Raw genomic sequence first — 17,935 nt, forward strand, 5'->3', positions numbered from 1 at the left:
CTGCTTTCTCTAGAATTTAAAACATTAATGCTGATAAATTAAAACCATCTCGGAGCCGGAATGCTTTCTCCAAAGACATGTATTAGGAAACATTGAAGAAGCACCTAATAAAAAGTAGCTGATGCCCGTGACTTAGAGTTTGCTGGTCAGGGCACTCCCCAGTCTGTCTGATTTCCTAGGCTTTTATATCTAGACTGATGTACGGGAGTGGATGTTACGTATGATCCAAGACTCTCAGGGGTTGGCCTCTGTCCATTGGGCTCCCTCTGGCTTTATGTTTGTATGGTCAGCATTTGTTTGTATTCATACACTAGCTAACCAATAATCTTCAGTGGGGATGTTATGCTCAGAAGAGTATAGCACCCACTTCTGACTCTCCACAGCTGTTCATTTTATTCTAGGGCATTGGCTGTGCATTTTCCTAGATAATGTAATACCTTTTCACATTTTTCCCTTGCAAATGACAGATGCATTAAAAGTGTGACCAGCAGAACTCTTAAGGATTATCTAGTCTAATAATAATAATTATTATTATTATTTTAAATAGGCTCCACACCCAGCTTGGAGCCCAATGCTGGGCTTGCACTCATGACCCTGAGATCAAGACCTGAGCTGAGATCAAGAGTCGGACGCTTAACCGACTGAGTCACCCAGGCACCCCAGTCCAATAATTTTTAAAGATAAAGACATTGGGGTCTGCAGAATGAAAGCAGCCTATCCATGACCCCACAGGTGGTAGGATGGAGGCAGGACTCACAAGCAACCCTCACTTGCCACTGAAGGCCCTTTTATGTGCTATGAAGCAAACTCGTTCCTGCCATCTTCATCCCTGGTTTTGTTTTTTATTTTTATCTTTTGACCCTAAGAGGATCCTTCTAGTGACCACCAGAGTCTACACTTTTCCCTTCACCATATCTACCCCAACTTGCTCCTTAGAAGCCCAAGTGCCTTGTTCATGGCGGCCGACTCATCAGGAAAGTTCTCCTACTCTGTTATGAAAGCAGGAAGCCTCTTGGCGAAGCTGTGAACTTCTCTCTCTTCAAATGGAGTCAAGCCCGAACTCAGATTTGATCCCTGCCTCTACAAAAAACTGTCATTATAACTTCCCTCCCATTTATTTCAAAAGGATGTGTTTGATTTTCTTACCTGATTGCCTTTCTCCAGATTTTTGGTCTCGTTCCCCCAGTCAAATGCCCGGAATTCCCCGGAACTCAGTGCCTAAAAGGAAACAAATTGACATGGCCTTCAAATGCATCCCTGGATAAGGGTGGGATGAGCAGGTGCTACCAAGTCTGCAGTCGTAAGCCAATTGGAGGGCAAAAGCTGAGGAGGCTCTTCCACTCGGTGTTAGGATAACCTTCGAGAGAGCGTAAGGGCGAGTAAGGCTCCTTCGGGGAGGAAAATGCACTGGAGACGCACTTGCCACCTTGTCCTACAACTCCAGGAAGTGCATCCCTGATGTAGTCTGTGTGTAGGTGGCTGTCTCCGCAGGCTGCCACGGGAGAGCGCCCCCTAGCGCCGTGCCGTGTGGTGATTCAGGGAGAAGGTGACCAAAATTTCATCCAATTCAGAATTCTTCTTTCCTTTTCATTGTAAAGTCTCGCTCCCCGTACACACGCACACACACTCACACACACGCAAATAGAGCCATGACCTTAGAGGAACAATTTAGGCTCTAAATCGTTAGAGAAACAGATAGGACCGATATTTATGATTTTTAAAGTTCACCCTCAGTATGCTTAAAACTTTCTGCTTGAATTAGGAGCCCTACATTTTTTTTTTCAACGAGGCTGTGGTTGTAGTAGTTGAGAATCTAAGGTTAACTACGCTCTAGCTCTCTGTCTTTATCTCCATCCTCCCTTCCACAGCAAATCAACCACTCTTCAGTATCATCTATAATGAGCAATATTAGGCACAGTGCTTCTTTATAGGTGAAGCAATAATTAGCACCCACACTGTCCTGGAGTGAGTTCCAGATGATCCGAGATCTGCCCCACTGCCCCCAGAGACAGTTCCTGTGACTGGTGATCGGGACCCTCCCTTCTGTGACTGCGGATGAAATCTGCAGCCCAAGGACTCCTGTGAATTAGGTCCTGCCTTCTTCGCATTTTTATTACCACTCGACCATTGTGCTGGAGAAGCCGAAAAGGAGAATGGAAACGTGATCTCCAGCTTCATCTGAAGTCACACTCTTAAGGTCCACCAAAGATTCCTTGGGCCAACCCTCCCCCCCACCATCTCCTGAAAAGATTCAGTGTTCTGGATCAAATTCACGGTCGAAACAGCATTGCCAAGATCATTGTCCATTTTGGAATAAATGTGAAATAACACCTGGGCTGTCAAAAGGACATCCTTTGACTGCTCCAGAGAAAATACACAGAGACCCTTGGCAAAGACAACAGAGTTAGCATTCCTACCTGGCTCCAGTGTAGGATATTTTGCACAGACGTTCCGGCCAGAGTGTGAGCGACATACACATTTGCTCGGCTCTGTAACAAAACACGAGTGGTTTGTGGGGCATGGAAAACTCACAAAACATGCATCTTGTCAAGACCACGTCTCCAGGGTGTCAGATTGAGAAATAGGAATATCATCAAGTTATCAGCAATTATTCACGAATCAGTAATATACACACACGCAATAAATAAAAAATGCCACTAGGTGTATCCCCGGGCACCTGTATTTTTTCATCTGAGAAGAGCTTCTCTTTAGACATCTGACTTCTTCTTTTAAAAAACTTTACCAGAATAATTAAGGATGAGGGCTCTAGAATTGGGTCTGTATTCAAATCCTACCTCTACCATTCAATTTTTAGGTCGATTTGGGAGTTATTGAATGCCTTAAATCTCAGGACACTAGTCTGTAAAAGGAGGCTATTGATCATACCTGTCTTATAGGATTGTTACAGGGAATCACTTAGCCTGGTACATAATAAGTGCGTATCGAATGGTAGCGATTAATCATATTGTTAAGAAAAAAGGAAAAAAATCTTCAGAAGTGAAAGATATATTCCTCCAGCTTCTAGAGGTGCTGCTGGCAGACAGCACCCCACTATCAGGCTTCCTTGGGGGGCCACCCCAGGTGCAGACAGCTGCCCTGCCCAGCGTCTCCCCTGGCGACATCTGTAGCAAGTGACAGGTTGAGCTGCGAGTATAAAGACCTACCCTCTCACTGTAACTTAGGACAGCTTAGAAGGGTCTCCCCATCTTCACATCAATTGAGATTCCCACAGAGACTGCATAACAGCTTGATGTTTTCAATCTACCAAATCCTGCTTCCTTCCCTTCCCCGGTGTCATCCTAAGGGTATAACCCCAAATCGTTGTGCATACTCTTCTCCGCCTCCAAATCTATGACATCAATGTCTAGCGATGCCCTTATGTCAACCTTGACTCAGCCTGTGTTGAAGTGTTTTCTGCATGTTAGTATGGTTTGAAGAAAATGGAATAAGTCTCCCCTGGCATTAGCTCACTCTCAGGAGGTGAGACTCACTCCTCGCTTTGCTTTGGAAAACTAAGAATTGACTAGGCTCCCACTTACCATGTTCATATTGTTTGTATTAAATCCTCCCATAAGAAACAAGAAGTTGCTACAAATCTGATCGATAATCATCTGACCACACAGGTAAATAGCAAACTGTCTGAAGAATCTGGTCTGGTACAGAAATTCTTTTCTGCCAAACAGTCCCTGTAAAAATATGACATGGAATCGTAGTCATTACATCAGAGTCGAAAAGAAGTGAGTCTAATTTAAAAGCATACAGATCTTCCAAAACTTATAATGGAGCCCATCATAAGTTGAAAATATTGTAAATCAAAACCTGGGAGCTCTGGCTGCTGCCCAGCATCACGAGAGAGGTTTGTCTCAAATATCACTAGGTCAGGAAAAGATCAACATTTAAAATTCAAAGTATGGTTTCTACTGATTGCGTATCGCTTGTGCATCATCATAAAGTCAAAAGATCATGAAGTCGAGCTATTGTATGTCGGGGCTGTCTGTATGTCTTAGCAAACTGGGTTGGAGGACTCGTCTACGCAGACAAAGATTTATCTGAGGAGTCACATACCTTGATCATCATATCCGGCAGCAACAGAAATTTGGCACCAGGGCTTTTTGTATGTTTAATAGTGGCTATGGGTGCTAAAGCAAAATACATTTTGATTTTCTGAGCCAGTTCTGGCATGGTGGAAAAAGCAACAAAGCCTACAAGAGAAGAGATATGTCAGTGTGGATATTGCCTATCCCAGAACCCATAGATGCTGACTGTACTTTTATCAAGTTATTTCAGTAACTATGTGTAATTGGGTCTTAACTGTCCTGGGAAAGTATAAGCTCCTTGAAGGGGAAAACACCAGTAGCCAACACCTGGCATATCTTTTCCAGCTAGTAGGTTCTCACTGCATTATTGAATTAAACTATTGAGTCCAATAGTATGGACTTTGAGAAAATATATATACAGAGAAGTAACTATGTGCCAGACACTTTTCAGGGCACTTTTGTTGTTCTTATCTCATTGAATTCTCAGATTCTTATGAGGTGTTTTTAACAAATCTCTACTTTACAGTGAACAGAACTGAGAATTAGAGAAATCGCCTGTTGATCAGTAACAAGCAGGTTCTGTAATAAAATGGGTGTTGGGATAGCAGGGTTTCTGCCGGTCTCATTGATTCCTACCTTTTCTGGAACCCAAACTGTAACATGATCTCAAAAACCAGTTGTCTACTGAACTGGATCCTAACTCTTACTTTTGTCATAGATCAGGTCTGGGGCCCTGGCTAAATCAGTCTGTGCCCCAGTTTCTAAGCCTATGAAAGTCTCTGAATTATCACCAGGTAGGGACCATTCCTGTGGAGCCTTGGCGAGAAAAAAGGCTATCATTAGAGCCAGGGCGTGGTCACTGTATTTGAAATACTCTACATCTCTGCACTCCCTAGCTTGGCTGATATCTGCAGCTTGAGTGGGAGGGGAGCGGGGCAGAAGAAGACTAGTATCACGTGACTCCCTCCCCCCAACCCACCCCGGTTCCTGGGGGTGAGTGAGTATTCATGAAGAATGCATCCTTCTCAACTTTTCCCTCCACATGATTAAGCTTGCTAGCCCCATGCAAAGGCAGGCCCAAGAGTGACTTGTTCCTCTTGCTCTCCCAGGTGTACCATCAGTAGGATTGGGTGGGAACTCCATTAAACTCTATTCCAACTGGATTGTGACCCTATTAGAACTCCTCTCAAATGTCAAGTTTGAGAACTCTCACTAACTTCTCCCAGCGATACTTTCTCTTTATGCAAAGTTAGTACAGGTTCTCCATCTAAAGAGCTCCATGGTTGACAGCTAGAAGAATCCCATGCTTTTTTGCCCCCTTTTGCTTCTCGAAATGGCATTTGGCTTCATCATCAGCACCTTTATCTTAATGTCAAGCTGGACAATTTGAGTGTAGAGCAAAGAAACTCTCAGAGGCCTCTAGCCATTAGAGCAAGAGCGGGGGATTAACACCTCAGCTTGCTTTCTGTCAAGTGTGTGGTGAGACGTGGCATCCCCAGAGCCATTTAATGTTGTTGGAAAATCCAGAGAGGAAAATGTGAAAATCAGACTCTTTTCATTCGCCAGAAAGCACCAAATAAAAATAAGCCCACTGAACTCCTGCCCTGAGTTCCAGGGGGGTGTGCTCACCTGTCTCCTCAGCATTCCATACCCTGGCCTTCCCCTATGGGTTTGGCTCAGGGTGAAGGTAAAGAGTGCTCTCAGCCTTCCCAGGGAGAACCTTCTCCCCATGACATACACTGCGCCCTTCCTTATCCTGGTCTAAGCCAAACACTTTTCCTACTGCCTTTGGTCTGAGAGAGAGCCAGAGGACACAGCCTCCACTCCCGTTCTCCCCATTGATGACCTGTATCCTACAGGGGCCGTGAGTTAAGGTTTCTCATAAATTCACCAAAAGCAAAAGGACAACAGCACGAAATTCCAGACATTGGCCTTAGAAGGGAAGGAACAAGACTTGAATGAAATCCGCCAGCCGTCCTGTCTGTAATGTGACCACCATGCTTACTGTTTATGTTTATTTATTTGAGTGCACACTCTGTGCCAGAAACTTCTCTTAGACTTGTGTCTTAGACGAAACCCCTGCCTTCACAGAGCTGATCCACATTGTCCCTGAATAGTTCGAACACCTCTAACTCCCCTACGAGGGAGTTACTATCTTCATTTTGTAGACGAGGAAACTGAGACCACAGGGGTTGGACAATTCACTCAAAGACATTCACCTAGGAGGTGGTAGAGCCAGATGTGATCTAATCCCACATCTGTCTGCCTCCAGAGCCCTTGCTCCTTCTGCTACTTTCGTCCCCGACTTCCATAGCCCTCAGAATCACCAAAGAGGTCAGGGCCAGAGCTGAGACAAGGTCGGGTGCCAGACCCCAGGCACTGCTGTGCGCCATATGCCCACATCCCTGACTGTACAAACCTGCTCCCATCGAACCTACCCATGGTGGTGCCCTGTGAATAGCCGACATAATAGATCTTTTCCTGGCCGGTTTTCTGCAAAATAAAGTTTATGACTGCAGGAAGGTCAAACTTAGCCATCTCATCATAACTATAAGGGGGGGAAAAGACAAAGTTACATGAAAAATTAGAATCAGAAACAACGAAAGCAGCCCCTGGGGTTTACAAACAAGCACCCGAGTCGTCAGCCCCACCAGCTTGTGACCGTGCCCCTCGAGACCCTCAGGATGGACTTGTTTCCCACCCGTGACACATGGGAGCCTCTGGGCTCACAGACTATTTGCACTATTTGTACCCTGCTGTTTCTCCAGATAGTATCACAGAGCGATAATCATCTTTAAGGAATATTTACTGAGCACATGATCTACCGCCTAGTGAAGGTGTCCTGCTATACAGTTAGCAAAGCAACACCTGGCTGAACAAATTCATTTGTACAGAAAGGATTAAAAATGCTGCAGGGGCCCTTCTCCGATGACATGGATGAAGAGCAGGTTGAATGCCAATAGGTAATTTACATAAAAACATTAAAAATCTTTTGTAAGACCCTGAGATATGTATTAGCCAAATTGATGGTCCCTAAGGCTTAATAGTTTCCCCGATACCTCTAATGTTGTCTGATCTCATCTCTTTCTGGGGGTGCCAGTTCTTGTCATTACTCAGGGGGGAGTTAGTCCCAGGGTACGCATCTGCAAGGATGTGGACCTACACCTTCTCTCAACCACCTGACACCAACCACCATCTCACCCTATTAGCCAGACCCATTCTTCTATTAGGGAAACCCAGTCCCTCCCTCTACTTCCCCCAAATTAAAACAATTGGGTCTATCTTGGTAGGATATTGATGACCCAGCCAAAGTAAATCATCCAAATGCTAGGAGCCATATTCTTTACTGGGTTCTCCCAAAGACATCTGTGTCTGCCTCCACTCAGTATACCTGAAAGCCCAGAACTCATCTTGGTCTACGGAGAGGGTCTTGTGTTTCCGAGACCAGGTGTTCCCCCTGCTATTCCCCAGCCACACGTCAAAACCAGCGTCTGCCAGAATGAAGCCCAGGCTGCTGTTGGGCAGGTTGAAGATCCAGTGGCTGGCGTCCCCATTCAGGCCATGCTGCAGTAACACCACTGGCCTCGGACCTACGTGCAAGAGAATTTCAGCCATGAGACATGTTCTCCACCTTCCTTGTTACCCTCTAGTGTGCAAGCATTTTCAAGTTCAACAGACCCGTGTTCAAATTTTGATTTAGCTGCTTGTTAGATCAGTTATATTAGTTGGCCACTTAACCTGTCTGTCTCTTGATTTCCTCATCAGAAAAACAGGATTTTTGTTACAACTAAATAAAATAGTGCACAGGGAACAGATGTGACAACACCTGGCATAGAGAAAGAATCAGTAGAGTTTGGCTTCCATTGTTGTCTTCCTGTAGTTCTTACTCTCACTCAGTGTGTCTGGGCACCACTGAGAATATTGGAAGTGCCCAGGACATAGTATAGTCTAATTATTAAGGTAATTATGTGATTATAAATATAATTAAATATTACATAATTATAAATGTATATATAATGCATATATATATATTTATACCATAATGTATAATGGTTTAATGATTACGGGCCCTTCATGTCAAAAAGATTCACAAGCCAGCTTGAAGGAGCTCCCACTGACCAAATATGGGAAAATTTGAGACTCAAAATAAATAATGATAGCTATAAATCGTATCCCAGTGAATAAATTAAGAATGAGTGAGTCTAGGGGCGCCTGGGTGGCTCAGTTGGTTAAGCATCTGACTCTTGATTGCGGCTCAGGTCGTGATCTCAGGTCAGGGTCTCAGGGACCCATGGTCGCTCGTGATCCTGAGATCATGACCGGAGATGAAATCAAGAGTCAGACACTTAACGAACTGAGCCATCCAGGTGCCCCACATTGTACACTTTAAATATATGCTATTTTATTTGCCAATTATATATCCACAAAGCTGAGATGAAAAGAATTTTTTTAAATAAAGTGAATATCACCAATATTGGAATAAGCCATTATCACGTGCTTCATGATGTGACATGCTGAGGACACAACTTCACTTCTGCCGTATTCGGACCAAAATGTATAACCTGAATCACATCTTGAAGAAACATCGGACAAACCAAACTGAAGAGCGTTCTATAAAATGACTGCCCAAAAACTCTTTAAAAATGTAGAGGTCAAAAGAGACAAAACTTGAGAAATTGTTTCAGTTCATAAAGGAGACAAAAAGTCATGAAGACTAAATGTGGCATATGACCGTGGATGAGACTACTGACCAGGAAGAAAAGCAAACACAAAGGACTGGTATAACTGAACATTTGAATATGGGATGTGCAGTAGATACTAATATCAATCAATGTTAATTTCTACTCTTGCTGAATGTATTGTGATGATAGAAGAGAACATCCTTCTTTATAGAGAAGGGGATCAGGATACAACCCAACCTACTGGGTCCTTGAAGAGGCCAACAGGAGCTGCAGGAACAACACTGGCCACTAGAGGGGAGTATTCTGCACCAACTGGACCAAAAGGGCAGATGGATGGATACCTTGAACTCCCAAACTCTGGGGCGGTAAGTGAACAGTGTAAGTAAACAGGATGTGAGAATAGAAACTCCATCCATGAATGGGGGTGCAGGTGACCTGTGAGCTCGGGCACCACCACAGTCATTCGATTGCTTGGGAGAGCTGTGCCTTGCTTACCTCCTAGGATTTGTGGGGCTCACTGAAAAGTTCTCTCTGCATCTCCAGGCTCTCTGTTTATTTGTATAAAATTCATTCATTCGTTCATTCGTTCATTCCACACATATTTATTGGCACCTAGAATGTGCGTGGCGTTTTTTTAGGCACTGCCTGTATAGCCTGCAACAAAATCAAGTCCCAGCTCCCAGTGAGTTTACATTCTGGTTGGGGGAGACAGATAATAAACCAGCAAGTTGTCTATCCTGCCAGGTGGTAAGTGCTGCAGGGAATGTAGCAGGATAAGGGGCCGGACTCTACTAGGTGGCAAGGGGCTGCTTCAAACGCACTGAGGTTGGAGCATGCTGGACATACAGAAGGCACAGCTATGCAGCTGATATAAAAAAAAAAAGCTGGTTTTTAAAAAGCTGCACACGTGTGAACTGGAATAAAACAGAGCCCTGAAGCTTGTTTATGCCGAAGATGATAGCGTTTGCCCGGCAGTCTCTGGTCCTAGTTGAGAATATGGGCTAGAGTGGCAGACAGGTCTTGATTTGACTGTGGGTTTTACAATATTCTAGCAAGTGCTAGCAGAGACCTTCCGGACAAGTTACTTAACCTCTGTGAGTGGCAGTTTCTTCAGATTATTGTGGAAGTTAAGAGAAACTAATGCAAATAAAGCACAAGCCATCAGAGCTGGCTTTTAGAAAGAACATAGTATGAAATTGTGTTATCTGTACTCATGACAAACACTGTAGTTGCTGCTATAAATGTAAAGCTAGAGTATTCAAAGGAATACAGAACACTTTCATTGGTAATGAATGTGAATATTTTTTAAAAACCAGCAATAGCTGAAAATCCCATATACAAAAAATGGGACTATATGAATTGAAGAAATGTATCAGAAAATTAAAAATGTACATCTATTGCCTGATGCTTAAAAAACTTCAGTGAAAAGCTGAGCAACATCTCAAATACTTAAAGTGCTATTTGGATGGGGAATACAGAGTACGCAGGGGTGGGCACCGGGTGCCATGTTGGAGTTTGCATTCTTCATGAGTAGGGGTTGATATGGTCTGTTCGAGAGACCATCAGTGGATATTCTAGAATATCTATATAAGAGGGGTTTGGGGAATGGGTTAAGTGCTAGAAAGGGTCAAGAAATGGACCTTTCTTGAAGGTCTTTTTTTGTTTTAAAGCAAACGTTACGTTTCTTTGAAATCATTCAGGATATTTGGGATAAATGGGGTGGTGTTGATGGGGAGGATGGGGGAGTGAAGCTATCTTTGGCTCAAACAATGGGCCCCAGTCTATAACAAGAACCCAGACTCCCCTGTACACACACAAACCACAAGGAAATCATTACTATAGAGAAGGCTGCCATGTTGGGGCCGCATGGGGGTGAATCATACCTGTCTTCTTAAGTTGCGCTGGGCCTTGAGGAATTCTGTTAACTGAAAGGATGTACCCATCTTCTGTCACAACTTCATACTCCTCACAAGGGTAGCCTTGATGTTGGATGATTTCGCTCTAAGGAAAAGGTAGTGTCTTTTGAGTTCAGTTCTGTATGGCTATAGTCTCAGTGATCCAAAAGTAACAAGTAGCTTCCTTGACTCTGGAAGATATAGAAAGGGATCCCATCTTTTCCCTCGTTACTCATGTTATCTTAGAAAAACTAGCCAGCCCTCTCTAGTACTCACTTTCTTTGCCTTTAATGTAGAGACTGGACGAGAACAATGGTTCTCAAAGTGTGGGCCCTTGACCAAAAGGCTCAGCATCACTTGGGCCCTTGCTAGAGATACAAATGATCAGTTTCCACCCAAACTGATTGAATTGGGAACTCTGAGGATGGGGCCCAGCAATTTGTGTTTTAATAAGCTCCTTTGGAAATTCTGATTCACTGTAATGTTTAAAAACCACTAGACCAGAAGACTGATTCCAAAGCCTGTGTGCATGCCAAAATTATCTGGGGGCACTTAAACCTACAGATTCCTGGGCTCACTTCAGGTTAGGGACCAGGTAATTATAATGCACCCATTGAGGCGTTCTTCTTAGGACTGCTTATGAGAACCTTTAGACCACGCGTTCCCTACAATTCTTTTCATCTCTGAGAATCATAGATTCGAGAGCGGTAGCTCTTAACATTTTTAGGTCAGGGATCCCTCAGGGAATTTGAGGAGAACTATAAAAATGAATATGCACATGGACACACAGACACATTTTTTCTATTTACTCTCAGGGGTTCCCGATTCCTGGTTGCCTGTATATGGATCCCTGTTTAAGGACCTCTACTCTACCCAGTCATTACATGTGGAAACTCTTTGTAAAATATGAAGCTTCAGAAATCTCTTCAGTAACCTCCCTATTCCCACCCACCCTCATCACCCCGAGGAAGGAATCATTTCTCGCAGCTTTAACAGGACCAAGAGAGGAGAAAGCCAGGGGTGAAATGCCTAGTGTAGTGCAAGGGAAAAGGGGCATAGTAGTTAAGAGAAAGGCCCTGAGGTCTCCCTGCTTGAGTTTTAATCCTGGTTCTAACACAAACTAGCTATGTGATCTTGGGAAAATAGTTAACCTGTCCCTGTTCCTCAATTTACTCATCTGCAAGTCAGGTATAGCAATAGTCTTTACTCCATGGGGTTCTGGCAAGGAATGTGAAGAGACAGTGCACATATATAATACTCACTAGGTTACCTGGAATGTAGTAGGCATTCAATGAGCATCAGTGACTACTAGAATTAAAAATCACCTTCACCTCTCAAGTAACTCCTATTTATTTGCAGACTTCAGCTTAAGAGATCTTTTTCCAGAAAAACTTTCCTGAATTCCCTGGATTACGTCCCCCTCATCTACATTTTCTTCCTCGATTTCACTGCTCTTGTAATTAGTAACTGGGGGTCTATTTTCCCTGTTAGATCCTAAGTTCCATGAACTGGGGTCCTTTGGCATTCGTAGATCTCTCTGGAATCTCACTGACTAGTACAGTATCAAAGGCCTGTTAGGTGCTCAATTAACACTAGCTAGAAAGAAACAAGCAAGAAGCCAGTTGTATCCCAAAATATAGGATAGATTATATCCACAGAAATCCATCTACAGAATCAAACCCATTCAGGCTCTGAACCACTCGTATTCTATTTCATCGAATGTATCCCAGTAATTATATGGATTTCCTATTTTACTTTGCTTCTCCAGGCATAAACACTCAATGGCAGAGTCTGATTTAATGGGTTTTGGTATTAGGGCTCCTGAAGACCCAACAGCGCCCAGTGCTGGGCACACCCAGTAGGTGAGGTTCGGGGAGACCGGCTCTGCCTATAGCTGAAGACATTGCCTCCATGCAATAACTCAGAGGAATGTGTGTGGGATCTTCCCAGGGCCAGTGAGCTGGCGGGAGCCTCTCCTCACCTGGGAGGGTTGATTGCACGTTGGTTATAATTATGAGCTTTGTGTCCAGGCAGGCCCGGCTCTAAATTGCGGCTCTGCTACCTGCCAGTGGCGTGGCCTAACTTAAGTTGCTTATAGCCCCTTATTCTCAGGTCCTTGATTTGAAAAATGGGGATGATACCATCCACTGACCGGGCTGTACCTTGACAGCTTTTGATCACCGTGTCTGCCAAGGGGTAAGTATAACTATATGGTGGGCATTCCTAAACTCAACCCAGAACTTGAAAGTAAGCCCAGCACTCTGGGATACCTAAAAAGATGTCACATCGTTCATGAGCCTTACGTACATGAGGCCCTCTAGATTTTACCAAGGCCAGTCGACTGAGGTCCCAGTCCAAAAGAGGGTATGGCGGACAGATGCTACTAGAAGCCGGCGTCCTGACAGTAGGAAGGGAGGACTGAGCAAGTAGAAAAGGAATAAAAATCACAGATAAAGTGGAATTGCCAAGGGCCTGGGTGTGGCTCAAGATGCCACAATGATTTCTCTGCTCGTAGAACGAACCCAAGAATCCAAGAAAGATTACCTTGCGCTTGGGGCAAAGGGATTAAGTCATTCACCTGAGTTTACTGAATTTGTTCAAGGAGGACGAAGGTTGACACATACCCAGGTTAGCATTCTTCCCAGTACAACATGCTTAATTATAACTATGCTCTGCTAGCAAAAATCACCACCACATAGAATTATAATATATAATGCAGATAATACACAGATGCACAAGTTAGCATGTGAACGACTTCATTTCCCCCCAAACACAGAAAAATCCCAACTTACAATATTCATGAAAGCTTCTGGATCCACGGCTTTAGTTGGCATACATCCTGAATTCACATTTCTTTGGAACAAATACGCCACCAGAATCAGAAGCCACATCTCCGTTCTGTGTGAGACAATCCACACTCTTGACAAGATTTTTGGCAAGATCCAACATCAGCATTTATTTTTTTTTCTGGCAGTATCACCACTAATCCTAATGTCAGAAGGATCTACAGCTTTAAAAGCTGTTTCCTATATGTTCCGTCCAGGATTCCTCCCCTAAATTCAGAAACAAATTCAACAATCTTGGTTGACAGGAAGAAAAGAGCTCGAAGCAGAATGGAAACGTGGCGCAGGATGTCTCAGTGCCACCAGGCCCCTCCCAGTCCTCCCAGAACTCACAGTCACCAACCCTCAACTCCTGGCTGTGTAGAACTTTCTTTGATGCCACCTGGAGTTATGTGCATATGATACAGCCCATAAAACCCCTGTTCTTCATCATCAGGAAATAGGAACCACAGGGAAGATCTTTTTTCTTTTTTTCCTAGTTTTTGTCTTTCTTTGGAGGGTGGAAAGATACCGAGTCTGCAGCAAATATTGTAAGCTTCTATAGCCACATTCCAAGGCTTCAATGATCAGTCCTTTTTTTTTTTTTTTTTAAGATTGTACTGATTTATTTGAGGACGGGGAGACAAAAAGTAAGAGAGCACACAGAGGGAGAGGGAGAAGCAGGATCCCCCCTGAGCAGAGAGCTCAATGCAGGGTTCGATCCCAGGACCCCGGTATCATGACCTGAGCCCAAGGCAGGTGCTTCACCCACTGAGTCACCCAAGTGCCCCCCCCCCCGATCAGTCCTTTTATTGCAGATCAGTGTACTGATAAGTAGTTTTCTTTAACATGTCAAGAAATGATAGGACATTTTCTCTTTTTAGCGATGGGTGAGATCATTGATTGGAAGAAAACAAATCTTCCACATTTAGGCCATTTCTATGTCCCTCAACTAAACAGACACATGCAAAAAGTTTTATTTTGGGTTATAATCACCAGCTAATGCCAAGAGATTAATGAGACAAATACCTGGCAATTAAATCATCTGCAATAACTAAAGTGAGTTGCAGCCTAGTTATTTTCACAAACGAAATGTCCCAATTGGGTCAACTGTGTGGCAATGTGAGCACTTCCTTACCCTACTATTGTTTAAGCAGGCCAGGAGGATAGACTTCTTGTCATTTTAAGTAAAGAATGTGTTAGAATTTAAGACAAAAAAAGCATTCTTTGAAGTATTATATTTCTTTGCTTTTACATCAGCTCTTCAGAACTGAGCTAACAGCAACCACACTAATTTAGAGACATCTGGAATGTGGTTGGTGAAGGAACCGAAGCTGGAACAGGACAGGTGAGTCTGTGAGAAGGTACTGCCCACGGTCTCAGCCTCACCTCTGCTAAGCTGCAGAGGTGTAATGAGGAAAGCCTGAAGCTCTTAATCTGGACTGATCTCAACATTCCCACCACATTGATCTGCTGCTTGCTAAGGAGGGGCCCTCTGACCTAGTTCAGAAGAGCAGGGACGTCTGTCTAACACTGCAGAGAGCCCCATGTCCTTAGTACCGGCTGAGCTCACTCTGACGGTCTGCGAAGTGACACTTTCAAAAGGAACCTTGGCTCCCACCACCGACATTTTAGGAGTTTTAAAAGTCAGATAGCTAGAAAAAACCAGGAAATCACATTCGGTTCTTTCGTTTTTAGAAACGTGAAGACGTGCCCAGTATTACCTGGGTAGATTGTGGCAACGCCAATCCTAAAAATTCAGGTGTTTTAATTCGTTGGTTAGTATTATTACCACATGGGAAAAAATGTAACATTTCAGTGTCCTCTTCCCCATCCGAGGACAAAACCACGTAAACCATCAGAAGAAATGACATCAATCTCTGGGAATTGTCTCTTTAAAACGTCTCTCCTGGATTTGAGATTCACAATTATTCTCAGTGATTTCATTATAAATCTGGGAAACATAATCTACTCACATTTGCTCTAATACATTCAGGTAAGATCAACTCCCACACTGGATTAATAAACTTGTGAATATTGTACAGATTTATTAATAAAAGAATCGATGCCAATTAAACTGATCAGTTCAGAAAGAATCCCATGTTTTGGGTGGTTTGGTTTTCAGCCTTTATGAGCTGTGCCCTCCTTGGGTGCAAGCATAATGCAGAGAAAATACAGTTCAATTGGCTACCAAATTCTTGGGTGACTTTATGAGCTCACAACTGTCATTTTGGAAGCCAGAAAGTGACATTCTAAGTCCAGCTCAAGGAGCTACATTTGAACAAACTGACATAAGTTCAGTTCTTCCACACTCCAGAATTTTAACCAGCTTAGCAACTCTCAAGCCATGGGAAGCATCAGAAACATTATAAACAGAGATGGGGGTTCAGATGTGCCAACGAACGTGACCTCCAACTTGGAAGTGTTTCTCTCCAGAGATTTATCTGTAGAGGTTTCTATCACGGAACTCTGTCATCTCTTAAAATGGCTTTTTGTCGTGTCCATACCTAAAGACGGAGGATCTGAAAGACCCTGATATCTTGAAACCAAGAAAATGGGTCTCCCCCTGATGTACATTATGTATAAATCAATTCAATATCAAAATTACATAAAAGCAACAGGTCTAATAGGACAGAAGTTAAAGAAAAGCTTTCTAGGAACAAAGTGAATAATCAACATGTAGCCTTACTCAAAGTTGTACTGTGTGTAAAAACTACACAAAAGGAAACTGTTAAAACAAACAAAACACTTCTCTCTCTCCCTATCTCTCTGTCTCTCAAATAAGTAAATAAAATCTTAAAAAAAAACCCAAAAAAACCAAAAAACAAAAATAGGACAAAAACCCCCAGACAGAAAACAAACAGTAACACAAGAGTAAGAAAAAAAAGCAAAATGAAAAAGCCCCTCAAGCTGGGACAGAAGTCCTCTTTTCTGTTTGAGTTGTGAGTGAAAGGGCTCTCGACTTGGTATTATACTCTCCTAACGCTGAACTGAGTTGTATTAAAACGGTTCCTTCAGGTTGTGTAAGCTGAAGCCCAGAGTCCAGTGAGGCCTGAGCCCTGGAATCTAACCAAAGTCCCAGTCGGTGCTCTGGGCAGACTCCCTCTGCCATCAAATGACTGGAACTTCTGGGCTGACTCAGACTTGGGCCTGACCCCTTCCTTTCTCACCAAGAGGTATCTCGAAGGACACCCTAGGCCTCCAGGCAAATGGCCTTTTGGTTTACCCTTCCAGCTTGTCAGACGTGCCTGAAAATATAGGACTCTCATTTTGAGACCAATCAATACCTCTCAGCTCTATCAATCAACACAAGATGCTTCTTCTTCTTCTTTTTTTGAAAGAAAATAGAAATTGTTTTATGTTAAAATAAAGGTATTAAATTCTAAAATAAAGTGTAGTTAAATTTTAAAATGTAGGGTTTGGAGAAAATATTTAAAACATGATTATGGGGCACCTGAATGGCTCAGTCAGTTGGGCATCTGCCTTCGGCTCAGGTCATGATCTCAGGGTCCTGGGATCGAGCCCCATGTCAGGCTCCCTGCTCAGCCAGGAGCCTGCTTCTCCCTCTGCCCCTCCCCCCAGCTCATGTGCTCACTCTGTCTCAAATAAATAAATAAAATCTTAAAAAAAAAAACATGATTGTAAAATAAGACAACAGAATGTACTTAGGTGTATGTTAGGCGTAAGGAAAACTACAGGGTTTTAAAATAACAATTGCACGATACCACGGTAGCTGGGTTGAAAGAAGCTGTAGCCTAAAACGGGTTCATTTCTTTTTTTTTTTAATTAATTTATTTATTTGAGAGAGAGAGAGAGTGGGTAGCAAAGCAGAGGGGGAGAGAATCTCAAGTAGACTCCCCACTGATCTTGGAGCTCTAGGCGGGTCTCGATCTCACGACCCTGAGATCATGACCTGAGCCAAAACAGAGTGGGACACTCAACCAGGTGAGCCACCCAGGTACCTCGATGTGGGTTAACTTCTAAAACCAAATAGTCATACCCTAAAAAAATTTTCCCTCACCTTTTTTTTTTCTTTTTTATAATTCAAAGCAGGATCCCATTTTTAACTTTCAGAACATACGAACATTTACCTTGAACATTCACTGATGTGTTAGGTTTTCCCTTTGACAGGTAACTACTTGTAAGCAGATTTTGTCTGTTCTGCCAGCACCATCCCTTCTGCTTGGATGAACACATTCTAAAGCTATGTTTTATATATGGCAACACAGAGGATATGCAATGATAGACACTCTAACAATATCAACAGAAGAACCCAAGAAGAGCGGCTGGGATTATAAAAGTCATTTCGCTGGGGTGCCTGGGGGGCTCAGTCGTTAAGCGTCTGCCTTCAGCTCAAGGTCATGATCCCGGGGTCCTGGGATCAAGCCCCGCATCGGGCTCCCTGCTCCTCGGGAAGCCTGCTTCTCCGTCTCCCACTCCCCCTGCTTGTGTTCCCTCTCTCTCTGTGTCTCTCTCTCTGTCAAATAAATAATGAAAAT

The 17,935-nt window shown here is 43.4% G+C and overlaps 1 protein-coding gene across 2 annotated transcripts in view; it reads right to left on the reverse strand.

Annotated features, from left to right (window-relative positions):
- The window catches only part of LIPM (lipase family member M), a 15,861-nt gene extending 2,139 nt beyond the window's left edge, over positions 1-13,722 (reverse strand). Inside the window, exons 1-8 of one of the 2 annotated variants that reach the window (XM_006732609.3) lie at positions 13,407-13,722; positions 10,603-10,720; positions 7,429-7,627; positions 6,476-6,585; positions 4,066-4,202; positions 3,540-3,686; positions 2,418-2,489; positions 1,147-1,218 (exon numbers count right to left, since the gene is read on the reverse strand). In XM_006732609.3, coding sequence (XP_006732672.1) covers positions 1,147-1,218; positions 2,418-2,489; positions 3,540-3,686; positions 4,066-4,202; positions 6,476-6,585; positions 7,429-7,627; positions 10,603-10,720; positions 13,407-13,505 — 954 coding nt within the window. In that variant the 5' untranslated portion in view covers positions 13,506-13,722. Of the gene's footprint in view, positions 1-1,146; positions 1,219-2,417; positions 2,490-3,539; positions 3,687-4,065; positions 4,203-6,475; positions 6,586-7,413; positions 7,628-10,602; positions 10,721-13,406 lie in introns of both variants that reach the window. The other variant, XM_081824367.1, reaches the window with a different exon arrangement.
- Between the last annotated feature and the right edge of the window lie 4,213 nt (positions 13,723-17,935).

This window comes from Leptonychotes weddellii, chromosome 6, assembly GCF_054177405.1.
Source record: "Leptonychotes weddellii isolate Sample4059 chromosome 6, ASM5417740v2, whole genome shotgun sequence".
In the NCBI taxonomy this organism is placed as follows: Eukaryota; Metazoa; Chordata; class Mammalia; order Carnivora; family Phocidae; genus Leptonychotes; species Leptonychotes weddellii.